At 42.4% G+C, this 17,471-nt stretch overlaps 1 protein-coding gene across 1 annotated transcript; it reads left to right on the top strand.

The window, feature by feature from the left end:
* Positions 1 to 4: 4 nt before the first annotated feature.
* Positions 5 to 16,827, top strand: nup133 (nucleoporin 133). Its single transcript, XM_086294652.1, has 25 exons — positions 5 to 278; positions 459 to 574; positions 764 to 867; positions 1,268 to 1,501; positions 1,832 to 2,002; positions 2,452 to 2,607; positions 2,729 to 2,799; positions 3,872 to 4,019; positions 4,330 to 4,480; positions 5,073 to 5,227; positions 5,437 to 5,528; positions 8,119 to 8,282; positions 8,493 to 8,587; positions 8,846 to 9,070; positions 9,152 to 9,274; positions 9,410 to 9,509; positions 10,306 to 10,560; positions 11,009 to 11,142; positions 12,631 to 12,789; positions 14,099 to 14,234; positions 14,580 to 14,698; positions 15,038 to 15,118; positions 15,221 to 15,285; positions 16,002 to 16,090; positions 16,581 to 16,827. The coding sequence occupies exons 1-25, from the start codon at positions 151 to 153 to the stop codon at positions 16,715 to 16,717; spliced, it is 3,408 nt and encodes a 1,135-aa protein (XP_086150778.1). The 5' UTR covers positions 5 to 150; the 3' UTR covers positions 16,718 to 16,827.
* The last annotated feature ends 644 nt before the right edge of the window (positions 16,828 to 17,471 follow it).

Raw genomic sequence — 17,471 nt, 5'->3', positions numbered from 1 at the left:
GTTTTACAAAATAGGCGGATGACGTTTTAATCCAGCGACTGCACCGCGCGCTGTTTGGAGAGTTGTATTTGGTGGATCTTTCGTGTGAGCGCGCTTTTCAGGCAGGGTTGTAGTTATCACTGTTGAACAGTTCGGGGTACCACCGCAGGCATGTTTAGCCCTCGAACCGCCCCGGGCTCCGGCCGTAGGCAGCCGGCCAGGACCCCCGGGAGGAAGAGTGTCTCCGGTGCGGTCCCTGGCCTCCTGTTCTCCCCGCGCAGGACGCCGTTGTCGGCGAGGTGAGTGTTGTCGGATCAGATTTACTCAATCGGAAGGCTCCATATATATGGCAAATAAAGACAATTTTACAGATTTATAGATGATGTTCTTTCGTGCTGAGTCGTCAGTGCAGTCTTGGGTTAACTGGGCCCATCAGACTGTAGCTACAGCTGATTGTTCTGAGTTTGTGTCATCCCCAGATCAACACCTACCCGAGTGCAGAGCCATGCAGGGGCAGAAACTGTTAACTATGATGTGCAGACCTTTGGCTCATCCCTCCCCGTCAAAGTTATGGAGGCACTGACGATGGCTGACGGTAAGAGAAACCTTGTCTTCTTTCTGAGAATGAAAGGTGTGCGTGTGTAATTTTATGAGCTTCAAACTAACATATTCATTTTCTATTTTCTTATATAGTTGCTCTCTCTTCTCTTTATGTTTCTGGTTGTGGGAGAGTTAGTAGTTTCCACTAAACATTTGTTTTTCATGTTCTTATTGGTTACTCTAGCTGATGATCAGATCTCAGTGAAGGTGTGTGAGAGCGGCTGGGCCTGGATGGTTTGTGGAGAGAGTCTGATCATCTGGAAGATCTGCCAAACTGCTGTAGCTAAGGTATGATCAGGGCAGACATTCTGCCTGAGTTTAAAATTCACTTTAAAACTACATTTAGACTAAAATTACAATCTAAAAATCATTAAAGAGTTATTTTAACATGTTCTCCAAAATAATGCAAGCGGCGTGAGGCCTTTTTTCCATCTGTAGGATCGACAAAGCAAATAATTATTCACTGATCATTTATTTCATGTGTCTTAGTTTTGTTTAAAGAGACTGGGTACAGTAACATGTGGTAAATGTTTCAGCGATAGAAAGATGGACTTTTTCTTCTCTCACAAAACCTGCTTTCTTATTCCGATATTAGATGGAGTAAACGATGAATCAAAACAGACTGAAAGTTCACAACGTGCTAAGCTGGCAGCTTTAAATTCACAAACTAAACTGTGTTTTCCTGCAGGTCTCAGTTTGTAAGGAGTTGCAACTGCCCAGCAGTGAGTACAACTACACTGCTGACCTTGTGGCTGTGACTTCCACTGCTCCCCTGGAGATGGCTGCTGTTCAGTCCATCTCTGTCTTGGCGGTGGCTGCAGAAGGAGCGGTTCGCTACTGGCCCAGCCTCTCCCAGGAGGGCAACTACACAGAGACCGATGTGGACCTGGGAGATCTGTGCAACTTTGTTGTTGCTGTCAGAGTAAGTAGGGTTCTTCAGTAGACGGTTTTGCTAACGAATTTGTTCCAAAAAAATCTCACCACTGACTCTGCCAAATCCAAAATACTCAAATATTTTTGAAAAGGGTCCCAAAGTACAATCACATCAAACAGTATCGCTCCAGAAATCACTGAGGAGTAATGCTGCTGTCCACGGTTTATTCACTGCATACCTTGAGATATCTTGAAACATTTAAACACACGTAATAAAGCTGGCATTGCACTTTATTTTGTGTAGATTTGTAAGGAACAGGATTAAATCAACAACATATAATTTGACCTCTTTGTTTCTCACTTCCTTCTCCTTTCTCAGGGTGGAAGCTTTGTCTTGTCCTCAGTAAAGAATCAGCTCTTGAGAGCAAGTGCAGATTCTTCTGGGAAGCTGCAGTGCCGAGCTCTGCAGCAGGGTCAGGGCATGCTCTCTGGCATCGGACGTCGTGTCTCCAGCCTGTTTGGCATCCTCTCGACACCAGCCAATGACACGGTGAGTCCTGTTAGGAGAGTCCACTGCAGAGTTTCATTTATTCTATCTGTACAACTCTTTTCTATCTTATGCATTTTTAATAATTAAGACTAGTGTGTGTACAGTGTTATTATTTTTCATCTATTGGTGATGACCTTTAAATACATCGAATAGTGTTGCTCTGAGCTTGACTCTTTCCCCATTTTTTACTGTCACTCATAGATAATCTGATTATAACCTGCTAATTACTTCCTCCATGTGTTATTTGTTTGTGTTTTATATTAATCAAGTTTTTTTAATCAATTTTAGCCACAGAGAGAAATGAGTGATTGCTTTTGATTCCGATTCACAAATTTCTTAAACACCCTTTATGTTTTAAGTCTATCAGGCTGAATAGTGAGGGCAGTTCTTCTCCAGTGTCAGTTTAGTTATCTTCAGTGTTCAGAGTTCTGACTCTATTACTGCTGCAGCTCTGCAGTGTGCTGTGGGTGGGGGAAAGCAGCTCCCTGTACACACTCACTGATTCCAGTCTGAGTAAATGGGAGGTCGACGACAGCTCGGAGCACCAGATCCTCAACTGGGACGCGCGCAGAGTTCTGAACGAGAGCATCACAGACGCTATATGGGTCAGTATAAGCAAACATGTGACCTTATTTATTACAGATGAAGGGTTTTTTCCTGTTCTGCACTGTAGCAAAGAAAACTAAATAAATAAGATCCAAATGAAAATGATTTCCTTTCCTCCAGGGGTCAGAGAGCAACTATGAGGAGATGAAGGAGGGAGCAAATGTGGCATACCTGGACATGAAGCTCAGCCAGTGAGTGTGTGATTAAAAGCAGCTTGTCTTTGGATTCACAAAAACCTGAATCATTTTTGTTTCCTTCTTCTTCTTCTTCTTCTTCTTCTTCTTCACTAAAACATGCCGCATGTAGGATTGCATGTGCTAAAGCATGGTAAAGTGTTAGAGTGACCAACCGGCCTCTTCTTTTGCACTTGTTGACTTGTAAAAGTCTATATGACATTTTTTATTTCACGATTCATTAACCACACAGAGAAGCCATCGTTTGAATGTGTTAACGTTTTCTTGAAGCAAACAGTATTATTAAAGTTCTTCATGACTGGACCGAGTGTCCTCTTTTTTTGGAAATCAAAATATGGTCACTCTAGCGTTAGCATACTACGGCCAAACTGAGCTAGCCATCCTGTGTCGCTCTGCACTTCAAAGATTAATCTCAGAATTTAAAAAATTATATTCAATATATAAATATTAAATGAAAGATGGATTTTATCCATTCAGTCAATAAAAAGACTTGTTTTACACTTGACCTGATGAATGCAAAAACAAAGAATTACCAGATTTAAAAAATAAAAAATTTAACGGATTTTTGTTCCCAAGGAAAATGAGCCACATATGAGAATATTCGTTTAAAATTTTGATAGAAGAGTAGCAGTATAATGTCCTCGTAAGTGGACATCAGGCCCTTGTAGAGATTTAGTATTTTGGTCTAAATAACCCAAAATTTGATGTCAACATATGTGGACGCCAGGTCCTCGGAGGTTAAGGGGCGGAGAGGAGGACGCTGCTAATAAAGTTACACAATTACACAGTGAATTCGCGTTTATTATGTTATTTACAAAATGCCACCATTTTTGTCTTGGTCGTATGATTTTATTTTGTTGTATTTATCCGCGACACCTTAGAGGCCGGTCCGTGACAATATTGTCTGACGTTAAACCGGTCTGTGGTGTAAAAACGTTTGGGGACCACTGTCTTAGTCGACAGGTTATCTTGTGTTTATTTGTTGCCTCCATGTTCCTCTATTATTCGCTATTCCTCTTGAACTTACTGCACCCCTGGCTGCACTGAGCTACACTCTGTGTGCTTTCAGAGCCGGGTTGGTGGTTTTGGCTGCAGCCTGGCACCCGTCCGACACTCCCTGCCTGGCCTACTTCTGCCTGGTCACCCTGCAGGACAACGGAGCCACCATCTCTGACCAGTTCACCGTGGAGGTCACAAAGTACAGCTCTCCCTTCCAGGTCAGACCTGAAGCTGCTACTGCAGCAGTGGTGTTTTTGTGATTTGATCTATTAGAGGATCAGTCTGGTCATTCTCTTCTTGTGTAAAAGCCTGCTCATCAAGAAGAGCCTGATAATTACAATCCTCGATTATAATTATTAAAACATTAACCACTTTGAGCAACGCAGAAGAGTGGAACTGTCCAAACAAGTGACAGTGAAACTACAGGACATTGTAAAATAAAGTCCAGCATTTACAGTTCCTATTATAAGAGTGAAGATATTTATGCTTTTATTTTGAAAGTCTTCAGTTATTCTGTTATTTCCTCAGAACAAGGAGACGCTGCAGGCCACTCGGCTGGTGTTGCCTCGTTCCCCTGGCTCCACAGCCTTTCTGTACACTGAGGACGTAGTGTTCGCCTGCTCAACAGGAACCAACAGGGTCGCAGTTCCTGATGAGAAAATCAGCTTTAACTCACCAGGTGGGAAAGTTGGAGCGTTAGAGCAAGAACGCCTTCATTTTGTCACTATTGCTGCATGTAATAGTCAACGAAATTAATACTGTGGTCAGTGAATAGTTTGTTTTTCAATTAAGTTAAATGAAATTCCTGATTCTGTGGGATAAACGTCTTTTGGCGTTGGTTTGAAATTCAGTTACACAGAAGTATTGAATGTGTTTCAAAAAATTAATTAAAATCTGTAACATCACTGAACAAAGTTCTTTTTCATAATACAAACAAATTTCACCTGCATCTCATTGCCTCCCAAAAATCTATAACTGATCAAATTCATGTTGCTTGAATAAGTTAACTTTATCATATTTAACAGGTTTTTGTCCACTGTGTTGGTGTAAGAGGATTAAACTGTACGTTGCTTCGAAGACTCAGATATTCCTAAAAGATAAAATTGTTCGAGAATGTTTTGGTCAGGGATGAATTAAGAAAAACATATAATAAAGTATTTGTAAAGGAATAAATAATTCACTCGACTTGTTCAATAGGCCAATAAATGCTTTCAGTTTAGATCAAATCCAGGTGAGTGATCTGTTTATGTTGGTGGCCTCTGTCTGTGCAGGTGATGGTGTACGTGGAGCAGGCTGCTGTGCCAACCTGCCGGTCTTTTTCTCGCAAAACAGCGGTCTGGTGGCGGTGGTGGCCAGAGAGAGTGCCTCCATCCTGCCAGAGACCATGGAGGACTCGCTGTGCTCCTCGCTGGCTGCGGCCCCGGAAGTAAGTTTCAAAGAGAGCCGTCTGAGCGATGAGACTAAGAACTTTCTTTTTATGCCAGTTTGTGAGACTTCGATCTTTCTCATGATTTCTGCGTCTCATAATTATTGACACAAGAAATCCTGAGAAGGAAAATTATAACTAAACTAACGTGATTATCGTGATTGTGGGTGTTGCAGTCATGCATTTCTAATGTTGAATTTGCATCAAAGGTGTCGGCCATGGAGACGCCAACCCGAGCCGAGCCTGTAGCTCAGGAGGACAAAACCAAACTCCTGAAGGCGGCCTTCCTGCAGTTCTGTCGGTACGTCTTAAATACAGCTCACATCTCCTTTGAGAAATATTTTAAAGAATAAAAATAATAAAGTGCCTTCATAATATTAGAAAAAAACAAGCTGTGGAAGAGAGCCAGAGATTAATAATAACAAATAATTAAATGCAGAGAGGTGTATAAACAGAATCCCCCAGCAGCCTGGACCTATTGCAGCACAACTAAGGAAAGATTAGAGGTCACCTGATTCAACCCAAACTATATGCTTTATCAAAAAGGGCGTTTTTAGGCCAAATCTTAAAGGTAGAAACAGTGTCTGTCTGCCAAATCCAAACTGACAGGTGGTTCCACAGAGCAGGAGTCTAAAGGCTGAAGGCTCTGTCTCCTATTCTACTTTTAAATACTCTAGGAACAACAAGGAAGCACGCAGACCAAGAGCAAAGATTTTTATTGGTGTGATACGGTACTAAGATAACTAAGATAAGATGAGGCCTGATCATTCAAAACCTGCACATGAGGAGCAGGATTCTAAATAAATATACCCTGTCAGTACTCTTGCTGAGTGCTGAGTACAATAAGCTCTTTTCTGAATTTAGAAGCAGAAAATTAGGTATTGAGGCAACTAATTGGTGTGTGTTATCTGACTTCATGGATAAATGAAGTTGGGCATCATCTGCATAGCTTTTCTACGCTCCTGGAGTCCTCAAAGCGCTCTATACAACACGCCACATTCACCCATACACACAAGCAGCTTTGTCAGCGCTTTAACTAACATACACTCAAACATCAGAGTGAGCAGGAAAGTGCAGGAGGGAGAGGCGAAGAGGCCATGCTGCTAGCAGGTCGGCTGCGAGTTCATTTAAGCTTGCGAATGCCTAAAGCAGTGAGTGAATACTGAAAAAATAATCAGCGTGTGAATCAACAGAGAGTGTGCTTTAGATAAAACATGACGATTCCACCGTGGCATACAACATTATCTGTAAGTCTGTACTTACAGATAATGACACAGATAAACTCCACATAATCACCACTGTGTGCTGGAACAGGAAGAGCCAGCACCAAGTTCACTTATATATTCTGTATCAGGTAAATACAGAAGTGACTAAATCACTCTACTTTTTGAGAATATTGTTTTTGTGAGTCTCTGGCCAACATCTGTGAATCTCGGACTCCCGGACCATCAGCACCGGCTCCCCTCAGGGCTGTGTTCTTTCTCCCCTGCTCTTCTCCCTGTACACCAACTGCTGCACCTCCACCCACCAGTCTGTCAAGCTAATCAAGTTTGCAGATGACACCACCGTTATTGGACTCATCTCGGACGGGGATGAGTTTGCCTACAGGAGGGAGGTTGAACGTCTGGTGTCCTGGTGCAGCCACAACAACCTGGTGCTGAATGCCCAGAAGACAGTGGAGATTATTGTGGACTTCAGGAAGCACACAGCTCCACTCCCCCCCATCATCCTGTCTGACACCCCCATCACCTCTGTGGACTCATTCCGCTTCCTGGGTACCACCATCACCCAGGACCTGAAGTGGGAGCCCACCATCACCTCCGTCATTAAGAAAGCCCAGCAGAGGATGTACTTCCTGAGGCAGCTGAAGAAATTCAACCTGCCAACACGGACGATGATGCAGTTCTACACTGCAATCATCGAGTCCATCCTCACCTCCTCCATCACCGTGTGGTACGCTGGAGCCACTATCAGGGACAAACAGAGACTGCAGCGTGTTGTGCGCTCTGCTGAGAAGGTGATTGGCTGCAGACTCCCATCTCTGCAGGACCTGTACACCTCCAGGACACTGGGGCGTGCAGCCCGGATCTCAGCTGACCCTTCTCACCCTGGACACAGTCTGTTTGACCTGCTCCCCTCAGGCAGGAGGCTCCGGTCCATTCGCACCAGAACCTCTCGCCATAAGAACAGTTTCTTCCCCTCTGCTGTTGGACACATGAACAATAACCATATGACTGTTCCCACCACTAACACATGACCCTACGCTGTGTCACTGCATCATTCCATGTTTGCACTGATCACCACCTGCACTCATGTATCTACTTAGCACTTTTAATTCTTATTCTTATTTTTATATTTTTATGACAGTATGTTTGCACTGAAGCACCGCAGCAATTTCCTAATGTTGTAAACCTGCTCAACATTTGGCAATAAACCCTTTCTGATTCTGATTCTGATTCTGAACATGTTTGTTCATTTTTGTTGTTTATCAAGTAAAAACATCAAAGCTGCGTTTCTCTGCATCATGTTGTGTTGAGTGACTTGGCTGTTGTAAGCTTCTGATGAATGTTGAAGTCTTATATTGAAGCTCAGGGTCTTTAATATGGGCAAAAGGAGTTATCATTCACACTTTCTAGCCATAATGACCGGTCATCTGTAAGTGAGTAAGAGAAAAACAACACATCTGCTTTTCTTTATAGTTTGTTTCTGTGTGTGTATAACCTGGTCTGTCTGTTGCTATTTGCTGGCTGTTTGGGGGCAGGAGCTGTGTTTCCAGACTCTGTGATGGGATTGTCTGTGCTTCCTCATTTCTCTCTGAGCCCTTAAAAAGCACTGAGAGGACAAGTCTATATTCCTGTAACGTCCCAAACTCTTCTTCTCTCCTCTGTCAGTAATGACCTGGTCGGGGCTCAGACCGTCATAGATGAGCTGTTCCCAGCTGACGGCGATGGGGAGGAGGGAGCTGAGCTGGACACCATGGTGACTCAAATCAACCTTGATTTGGTGGACGATTACCCGGCCTCTGACCCTCGCTGGGCCGAGTCTGTCCCCGATGGTGAGCTGAGACGAGAGGAAACAAAACACAAAAAGTTATTAACCAACCAATGAAAAGCTGTATTGTATGAAACTAGTGCTTGTAAGGTTTCGTCCTCTCTGCAGTCACTGTACAGTTCTCACGTAGCTGATCGGACTTTGCATTTAATGTGTGTGTTGGAAAAAGACTTGAACTGTTTTGTTTTTTTCCTTCTCTCTCTGGGATTTGAAGAGAGCGCTGGTTTTCCTCTCACTTCCCTCATCATCCTTCACCAACTGGAGGATAAGATGAAGGCCCATGGCTGCTTCATGGAGTTTTTGCTGCAGGTAAAGAAACCTGCACTTTTGCATGTGTGCACACACTCAGAGTTCACTTTATAAGGCACACTTTAAGCTTGTTGGTGGAAAATTATTAAATTAAACTAGATTAAGATCAACTTGTACATTAGATTGCAAAGGTACTTTTACTAACATACAAACAGGGCTGAAAATAAAAATGTGATACAAATCAAAACTCAAAGGCTGAATTTAGAAATGCATCAGTCCAGTTGCCTCTCAAAAGCCGCCATCATCCTCTGTTGCCAGGTTGGACTGCTGGACCGACTCACTCAGGTGACTGTACGTTCATCTCCCATGGCAACACGCCTGCTGCTGTGTGAACATGCGGAGAAGTTGCAAGCAGCCATGGTGCTGAAAAATCACCACACCAAACACTCTGAACTAGTGAACCGGGCCATCAGCACGGCGCTGCAGAGGAACAACACCGCCGTGCCGCAAAGCCTCACCGCTGCTGACGTCTTCTTCAGAGAGGTTTGAGTCTCTGGCAGCGAGAAGGTATCACAGTTTGTTTGTGTAATAGATGGTCATTGGACTGTTGTTGTGCTCTCACAGGTCTCTCAGATCTCCTTGGTGTTCGACTGTCTGCTGGAGGAGGAGGAGCGGAGTCTGAAGGAGAGTCCAGTGGACTCGGTGCAGTGGGCCGAAGTGGTCCTCACAGTCAACAACATCATCAAGGTAAATGTGTGCTGTTTTCTTTTTTATTTACTGCGGTCACGTTAAAACTTAGGCTTCATTTTTAAGTGTGTGTGTGTGTGTGTGTGTGTGTGTGTGTGTGTGTGTGTGTGTGTGTGTGTGTGTGTGTGTGTGTAGGACATGCTTCAAGCTGCTGGTCAGTACAGAGACATGAAGGCCTCCATGTACAGAGCGTCTGAAAATGCTGCTGCAGAGCCTGAGTACATCCCATGGACAGGTGACAACATGAAGCTTCTTACATTCACTTGGTGTCAAATGTATTTTGATGGACACTCCAGTCACGTGCAAAAGCAGACTGAGCACAGAACCGTGGCTCTCACAGGCCTGAATGTGCGCTTAAGGTCATTTATAATTTTAAACTTGTTTGATCTGCTGCTCAAACAACCACCAGCATAAATTTTGTATTTTATTATTTATTTGTTTTTGTATTTTTGTAAGTTTTACAGCTTTTCTTACTAAACAGTTAAATGACAGAAAAGCACAGAGGGAGTTTCACTGGTCCGACCCACTTAAGATCAAAGTGGATGTAATATGACACCATGCTTTAGTCTAATGTCATCGAAATACTGCAAAACCTGCCATACAAACTCATGGCAGTAAATTTGGGCACTAATACCACAAAGTTTACAGAGTGGGTATGGACAGGAAAGCTCAGTTCTGAAAGTTTTCTGTTGGGAAAGAAAACTTTGCTGTTTAAATTTACCAGCTACAAACTAAGAAAAAAATAAGAGCCGAATATGATAAATGTCCTTATGTATTCACAGTGAAATGTAATTATTCTACATAGGACCCTATTAGTGTATGTTGTTGTTCAGTGTTTGTAACTAAATCACTTTAGCACTTCATCCAAATATGCATTTATGCTTATGTAAACATCGTGACTTAAAATCCCCTCTTAAACTGAAGAAGTTTGTAAGAAACTGAATGTTTGAATGGCTCCGTGTCTGCACTGTGTGTTGGAGCAGAACTGATTATTAACCCTGTTTTCTTTCCACCTGACCTTGCTTATGCAGCATCAGGTGGCGTTGGCGGCGTTCGAACAGTCCTCTCGCGCCAGCACGAGATCATACTGCGCACAGTGTACCCACATGCTGACTCAGAGCTGCGCAATGCCCTTTGTGAGCAGCTGGTGGCGCTGTTGGATATCTACTTGGGCAGTTTTGTGGCCCAGCTAAACTCCCTGCAGCAGCAGAGGACCCAACAGGAGCGCTACAACAGCTTGGAGATGGAGTACAGCCAGCGGCGCTCCGAGCTGCTCGCACCGCTCTGTAAGTGGAGGATTAAAATGTGATGGCTGTGAATGATCGAGTCTTATAGATTCACAGAGTAAGATTTAAATCTTTAACATTAAAGGGGATTGTTGTGACATTTAGAAATTTAGATTTTTTTGTTAAGAGTTTTGTTAGATGAGTAAAAATGCTGTAATAAAGTATTCCTTTGGTAATTCCTCTTTTGTATGAAGAAATAAATTTTCTTTATTACAGAAAAAAAGCTTTGAGTGCTCAAACTGAGTAGAAAGCTGGTATATTATTAGCTGTCCAATTACAGGTTGTTGCAGTAAACAAACTATCCATCACGCAGAGCTCACACACAGGCATGTTGTAATCAGACACGTGGACACTGCAAACTGAAGTGTAACGTCCATGTCTCAATGTTTATGTTTCTTCTGTAGGTTTTTCCTTTCTGTTTATTTATTTTTATTTTTTTGCGTTGCAGTGGAGCTCGGTCAGTACCAGTGGGTGGCAGCGTTGGCTGAGAAGTACTGTGACTTTGACATCCTGGTTCAGATGTGTGAGCAGACAGACAACCAGAGCCGCCTGCAGCACTACATGGCCAAGTTTGCAGATCAGGTACACAAAAACTCAAAGATTCCTCAGCTGCTCTGCACGAGTTTCCCTACATGTTATTTACCTTTTTTATTTTTTTATTTAGGATGTAAGGACACAGTGTTTTACGTTGTACAGGATTGTAAAGGCACTTTGAGGCCATTTTACATTTTAACCCAATAAAAACTAGGCTCCTCTGACATCTGGGCATCCAAAAAGCTAACCCTGACTCCCAAGGTCCAACTGTCCGACTCCAACATGAAGTCAGTACTGCTGTACAGGGCTGAAACCTGGAGCACACACAAAACCTCAAACAGAAAAACCCAGACATTCCTAAACAGCTGTCTGAGAAGGATTCTCCACATTCGCTGGCCAGACACCATCAGTAACATCAACCTATGGGAAAGAACCTGTCAACTCCCAGTAGACGAAGAAAAGATGGTGCTGGGTAGGGTACACTCTACGCAAACCACCAACCTACATCACCAGGCAGGTTCAGGTGGAACCCTCAAGGCAAGCGAAGGAGGCGCCGCCCAACAAGTACCCGGCGACGACACCTCGAGGCAGAAGTGACAAAGACGGGCTACACCTGGAGCCAACTAGAAAGAATGGCTCAGGACGGTATTTAGCCCGGCCCCTACCCTGGAAGGGGTGACGGGCAGCAGTAGTAGTTGACTGTATCTTTTATTTAGGCTTAAAAATATGCAGCCATCTGCTAGTTTGTTTGTTTTTAAGTTGATTTCATTGACTATGAATGTAGCCTAGTTGTTGGCACCAGACCTGTCACACAGTCCTCTCCAGAGAATGCTCCAAAAAAGAGAAAAACCCCTAACAAAGGATGTATAACCAGTACTATGTTTAATTTTATGTTTCTTTTTTCTATATTGGAGAACTAATGGCTCCTTTAGTGTGTTGTGACGTACTGACAAGGGCTACAGTCCTAGTGTAGCAAAGGACCAGATACACACAGGCTTGTCAGGCTTAGGAAATGCTTTTATTTTGCTTATTCTTTTCAGTTCAGCGCAGGTGACTCCAGCAGCTCCTTCTCCAGCTTCACACACACTCCTCTCCCGTCTGTCTCCGCTGTCGCTACATATAAAAGGGGAGAGAGTCATGTCTCTCGAGGTGTCTCCTCTGCCACCTCGGCGCCCTGAGAGCTCACTGTACCGCCCCTCCACTGCAGCGGGCCAGAGACCACGCCCCTGCCACACATATGATGATTGACTAAATTGGCATGTTATCAAATTCTGTCTGGTTATCATGAACTGCAAATTTAAGAAATGTTATTAACATCATCCCAAAAGAATAATAACAATCTCTCGGGCTTTCTTTTAACCTGGATAACTTTGGGTACATTTACAGATACATCACCTTTCATCAGCACTTAAAGAAAGGTGACGCACATACCTGGAAGGAGCAGGTGTCTGCACAAATACCGGATTCTATCGAGAACTCAGACCAGAGTATATCAGTAAACACTTTAACGTTCTCTTTGTACCTTTACTTTTGCAGAACTTTTCCGACTTCCTGTTTCGTTGGTACATGGAGAAAGGCAAGAGAGGGAAGCTGCTGTCCCAGCCGGCCGCTCAGCACCAGCAACTCGCCAGCTTCCTGCAGGCTCATCAGCATCTCAGCTGGCTGCATCACATCCACATCCACGACTACCAAAGTGTATGTTTAAAAATAAAAACGCACACACACATTTACAATTCTGCTTCACAAAACCAGCACAATACAATTTTCTATGAATTTTTAATATCCCAACTAAATCCTAATCTGAACCCAAACGTTTTTTGGAGGGGGGGGAGGGGGGGTAACCATTTCAAACCTATCAGGACCAGTCAAAATCTGGCCAACATTGTAGCAACATGATTTTCTCAGTCTAACTCTGTCACACATTAATAAACACATCTGCCTTGCTCTATTCAAGCTCATGTAACCACACGGCTTCCTAGTGTCCTTACCTCCTTTCCTCTTTCCTTCCTGTTTTTTTTTTTTTTTTTTTTTGTACTTTTAACCTTTTCATATTTTTTCTTCTGCTGTTCGTTCATCGCTTGTGCACTTCAGTCTTTTCACTACCTCTGGAAATAGCATTTTTCAAAAATACTGCAGTTTTGCAACGAACAAAAATATAGGGTCATTGTTTCCTTCCTTCCTTCCTTTCCTAACCGTCCTGCTGTCTTTCCTGTTAAACACACAGTGTGTGGCTGTTACAGTGTGATCTACGATGGAAACACAAATTCAGTTTCCTTCCGTTTTCATTTGAAACCGTTGCTCATAGAAGAAAGCATCCTGTAACATATCTGTTACACACTCACACTTTCTAAAGTTTCCTTCCTGTTTGCAGTTAACAAACACAAAGTGAAACCACGGGCACACATATATCTAAACTGAAGAAGACTTCCTCTTTTGGCCTCACTTGTCAGTAGAAATCCACTTTGACAAAGACGCGTTCGAGGCTGTAAACTTCACTGTGTTATCCTGGTTGATGCTGTTTTGGTTCCTCTTTTCCATTTGAACTGTGATAATGAATGTGCCTGGTAAGGTATTTAGCAGACAGGGATCTGTTATTCTCATTTCAACTCAGTTTTATTATTGAATTCTTTTAGAACAGCTTTTCATGGTTCACAGTTCTTATGTATCTCATGCTGGGCCTTCATGCAGCTTCTCCGTTCATCCTCTGACTGAGATGAGCAGTTTTAGCTCCTCCCTTTTTTTAGTCAACAAAGTATTGATCACGTCACCCGATTGCTTAAGAAAATATAATTCTAAAGGTGCTGGTGACGTGAAATTCTCACCACATGTCAGTAACAACCCACGCAAAGAAATCAATGCATAGATGTCCATAAATTATGTATAATAATGAAAAGTGACATTACTCTGTTTATTTGAATCAAGCTGTATCAAAGTCTTAGTTACACAGATCGATATATTTTTGGTGTGACGATGTCGTGGCTAACGTGGTATTTCACGTCTGCAGGCCCACAGAACTCTCTACAGCCAAGCCAACATGGAAACACGTTACTTTGTGAAAAAGAAGACACTGCTGGCTCTCAGTAAGCTGACTGCACTAGCGTCTGACCTGCCGGAGGACCAGCTCTCCAAACAAATTGATGGTAAAAAAGCGCACACATTGCTGTATGCATGCAGACCTCCCTGCACCTCATAAACTTCGTTATCCGTGGAATTTTACTGAATCGAACCAGCATTTTAGATCATTTTATTGACACAGATTCTTAGATTGTCAGTGAATAAAAGTTACTTAGCTGCTACAACAGTGGTTGCTTTGATCTCATAGTAATTCAGAGAAAAGTTCAGAGTGTAAACTCATTCATCTTTTTCTTACTAATGAAAGGGCATGATAAAATCGCCATATAAAGGTACATGTATTTGTGGAATGGCAGGTGCTTTGTAATATGTCTTGTAAGTAGACTTGACACTGTCATTCATCTGCCAATCAGACATTGTGGAGCAGGAGCGCTTCCTGCTGCATCAGGAGACTCTGCCTCGACAGCTGCTGGAGGAGAAGCAGCAGAACCCCGACACCATGCCTCTGCTCAGTGCTCACAACCTCATACAGGTGAAAACACGTGCTGCTTGTTTGTGGATAATTTTCCCGAGTGAACGAAAACTGCTTGTTAACTTAGGTACAATATTTAAACAAGATCATTTCAGTTGCTTAAATGTTTTTTATGATAACTGTATTGGTGTCTGCGGTTCCAAATAAAGAACCTGTTATTGGATGGATTAATGAAAGTAGATAAAAGTAGTATAGAAGGACCTCACCTTAAGACAAAGTGATAATCATAGGTATGCAGAAAAGATCAGATCACATTTAGAGAGGGTCAGAAGAAAATGATTCAAACACTGAGACTGAACAGCTTCGGTGCATTTCCTTTTTAACTCTCGTCCTCTCCAGCTGTACATCTGTGATGACAACAGGCGAGCCAACGAGTACGATTTCAAAAAGGCTCTGGATCTGCTGGAGTACATCGATGAGGTAGCCGCTAGCGTTTGTTTACAGCACTGGTGCGTTTGAGGCTCAGTTAGTCGGTCTCTCAACTTTAGCAACTTTAGCGGTTTTCTTGCTTTTCTGTTGTAGGACGATGCTGTGGACATCGACGCACTCAAATGTGAGATTTTCGGCAAAGCGCTTAGGAGAGACGAGTAAGATCCGTCATGGTTTTTTGTATACATTCAACTGGGACTTTGCTTAAATTAAAACTTTTTCGCCTGGTATTTCTCTAATAACATGCAAATAGTTTTCTAGTAGTGAGTAACCTATGATTAGCTGAATATACGTTGTTTTGTTTTTTAGAGCCTTTCAGCCAGTTTCAGGTCACTGTTTAGCTTTAAAGCCACAAATCGAGTGTTTGGATTCATTCTCAGTTTTCTAGTTTTCAGCAATAAGACCGTGTGCACATAAAGAGCCAGACATTTCCCCCTGAAGCTGGTAGGGGCCAAAAACAGAGCAAAAAAGTAATTAATATTGGACTCTGCCAGATGATCAGAAACACGACTCTAAATGATAAAAAGCTATTCTGTTATTTCACAACTGATAATATTGTTTACAGCTTGATTCCTCCACCGCCTGCTGTTAAAACACGATGTTCATGTGAAATACCATTAGTAGTTAGTAGAATAATCAAAAAATACAATCTTTGGAATTATATACCAGCTGTAAAGGATATAAGTGTTTTATTGATATGCCAGGAAAGATGGAGTGTCAGTGATTACAGTTAGTTTGGATCAGTAAAGGAATCTGGAAAAAAAACAGAAGTCAGTACTTCTGTGTGTGTTGGATTTGTAATGGTTGATTTAAATGCTGTGGGTATCTTTATTGTTTTGTTTGTTTGTTTGTTTGTTTGTTTTTCCACCTCCAGCTGGTCTTCTGCAGATGGGAACGACGACCCTCTGGAAGCAACAAAAGACAGCATCTTTGTCAAGATCCTCCTCAAACTCATTCAGGAAGGTGAGAAACATTGATGAAGGCTTGGTGGATTAAAGAAATATGGGGAGGGGGTTCAAGCGTATTGATGGGAAAAATGGGTTTAAATGACACGCAAGTTATCCCTATTATGTCATGAGAGCCCCTTGTTCAACTTAAATAGCTGCGTAGGCTAATACCACATAGAACTAGTTTATCAAAAACTGTGCACAATACAACTGAACACTTCTGTACATGTGATTGTCAAAGTTGGCAAACATTTGGTTCTGGCTGGAGGGAGTCGGGCTCAGCCAGTAATCCCAGCCGGCTTAGTTTTTACTCTTCTACACGTTCTGTTGACGGCTCTTCTAAACAGTGGACCACTCAAGCCCTCCCTTTTTTTTGAGTATATTATGAACAGTTATGAGCCGAAAGAATTCAGTTTTCTTTATCTGTATGGTCATCAAATCATATGTATCCTTATATGAAACTTGTAATTACTAAACAAATGAACTCTTTCTTCTGTATTTTCCAGGCGTCTCTCTGCAGACCTATCTGCCCGACATCAAAGACCTCCTGGAGCTGGATGAGCTCAGCAGTTTGAAATCAAAGCCATATTTTGAATTTGTCCTTCGAGCTAATTATGAACATTACCTTCAAGCCCAGATGTAACAACCACCAAACCCACCAGTGAAACATTGTGCGATTCAGCTTTTCTTTGCATTCTACTCACTTTTCTTTAAATTGTGCTCTTTTCTAAATAAATGTGTTGATTTTGTGTACTTTTCTGCATGGTTTCACTCTCCTACTATTCCTCAAAGACGCACAGCTGTGACACATTTCACTGGCTTCTGTACATATTTGGAAAAAGAAGTGCTGCTGTAAAGAAAATAGTTGTTTGTTAACAGGAGAGACAAGAAATCCATATCGTGAAGCAAGACATGATTTCAGTTCTTTGCATCAAAGTTGTTTTGCTTTTAGAGAGAATGTATGACGGCTTTATTAACATTCACCACGTTTAGAACACATTTGTCTTATGACAATGAATCAAATTTGCTCTAATGTGTGTGTTTTGATTCTTAGTGGATACATACAAAAGACATGTTTGCATGCTGTAAGTTTGCACCTCCTTTTTCTAAGGAAGCCGTCATTTATAAGGACACTCGTGCAGAGTACAGAGAGATCCTCCTGAATGCAGCCATGTTTAGTGTGACATACCAAGTAAGATCAGGGTAGGACAACCTACCACAAACAACTTAAATAACCTTCCAAGTAAGAAAACAATATGACAACAGTTCCACAAAAGTAAAGCTTTCACTTCCTGCCTCTTTTTGTTTTTGTTTGTTTTTTTACTTAAAAAGTGACACAGACCTGAGCCTCTGAGATACTGGCTCGACAAGCTGCCCTGTACTCATCAGGGCTTCCT

This window comes from Aulonocara sp. 'chitande type north' Nkhata Bay, linkage group LG6, assembly GCF_057382095.1.
Source record: "Aulonocara sp. 'chitande type north' Nkhata Bay isolate Kocher_YH1m ecotype deep benthic linkage group LG6, A_spYH_male_GT1.1, whole genome shotgun sequence".
Taxonomy (NCBI): domain Eukaryota; kingdom Metazoa; phylum Chordata; class Actinopteri; order Cichliformes; family Cichlidae; genus Aulonocara; species Aulonocara sp. 'chitande type north' Nkhata Bay.
This window is presented reverse-complemented; position numbering and strand designations above follow the sequence as displayed.

Bases quoted from the DNA above. Each gene is read 5' to 3' on its own strand.
- nup133 (XM_086294652.1), top strand. From the start codon at position 151: ATGTTTAGCCCTCGAACCGCCCCGGGCTCCGGCCGTAGGCAGCCGGCC. The intron at 2,608-2,728 runs GTCAGTATAAGC...CCTTTCCTCCAG, and splicing joins GCATCACAGACGCTATATGG to GGGTCAGAGAGCAACTATGA. The intron at 5,228-5,436 runs GTAAGTTTCAAA...TTTGCATCAAAG, and splicing joins CGCTGGCTGCGGCCCCGGAA to GTGTCGGCCATGGAGACGCC.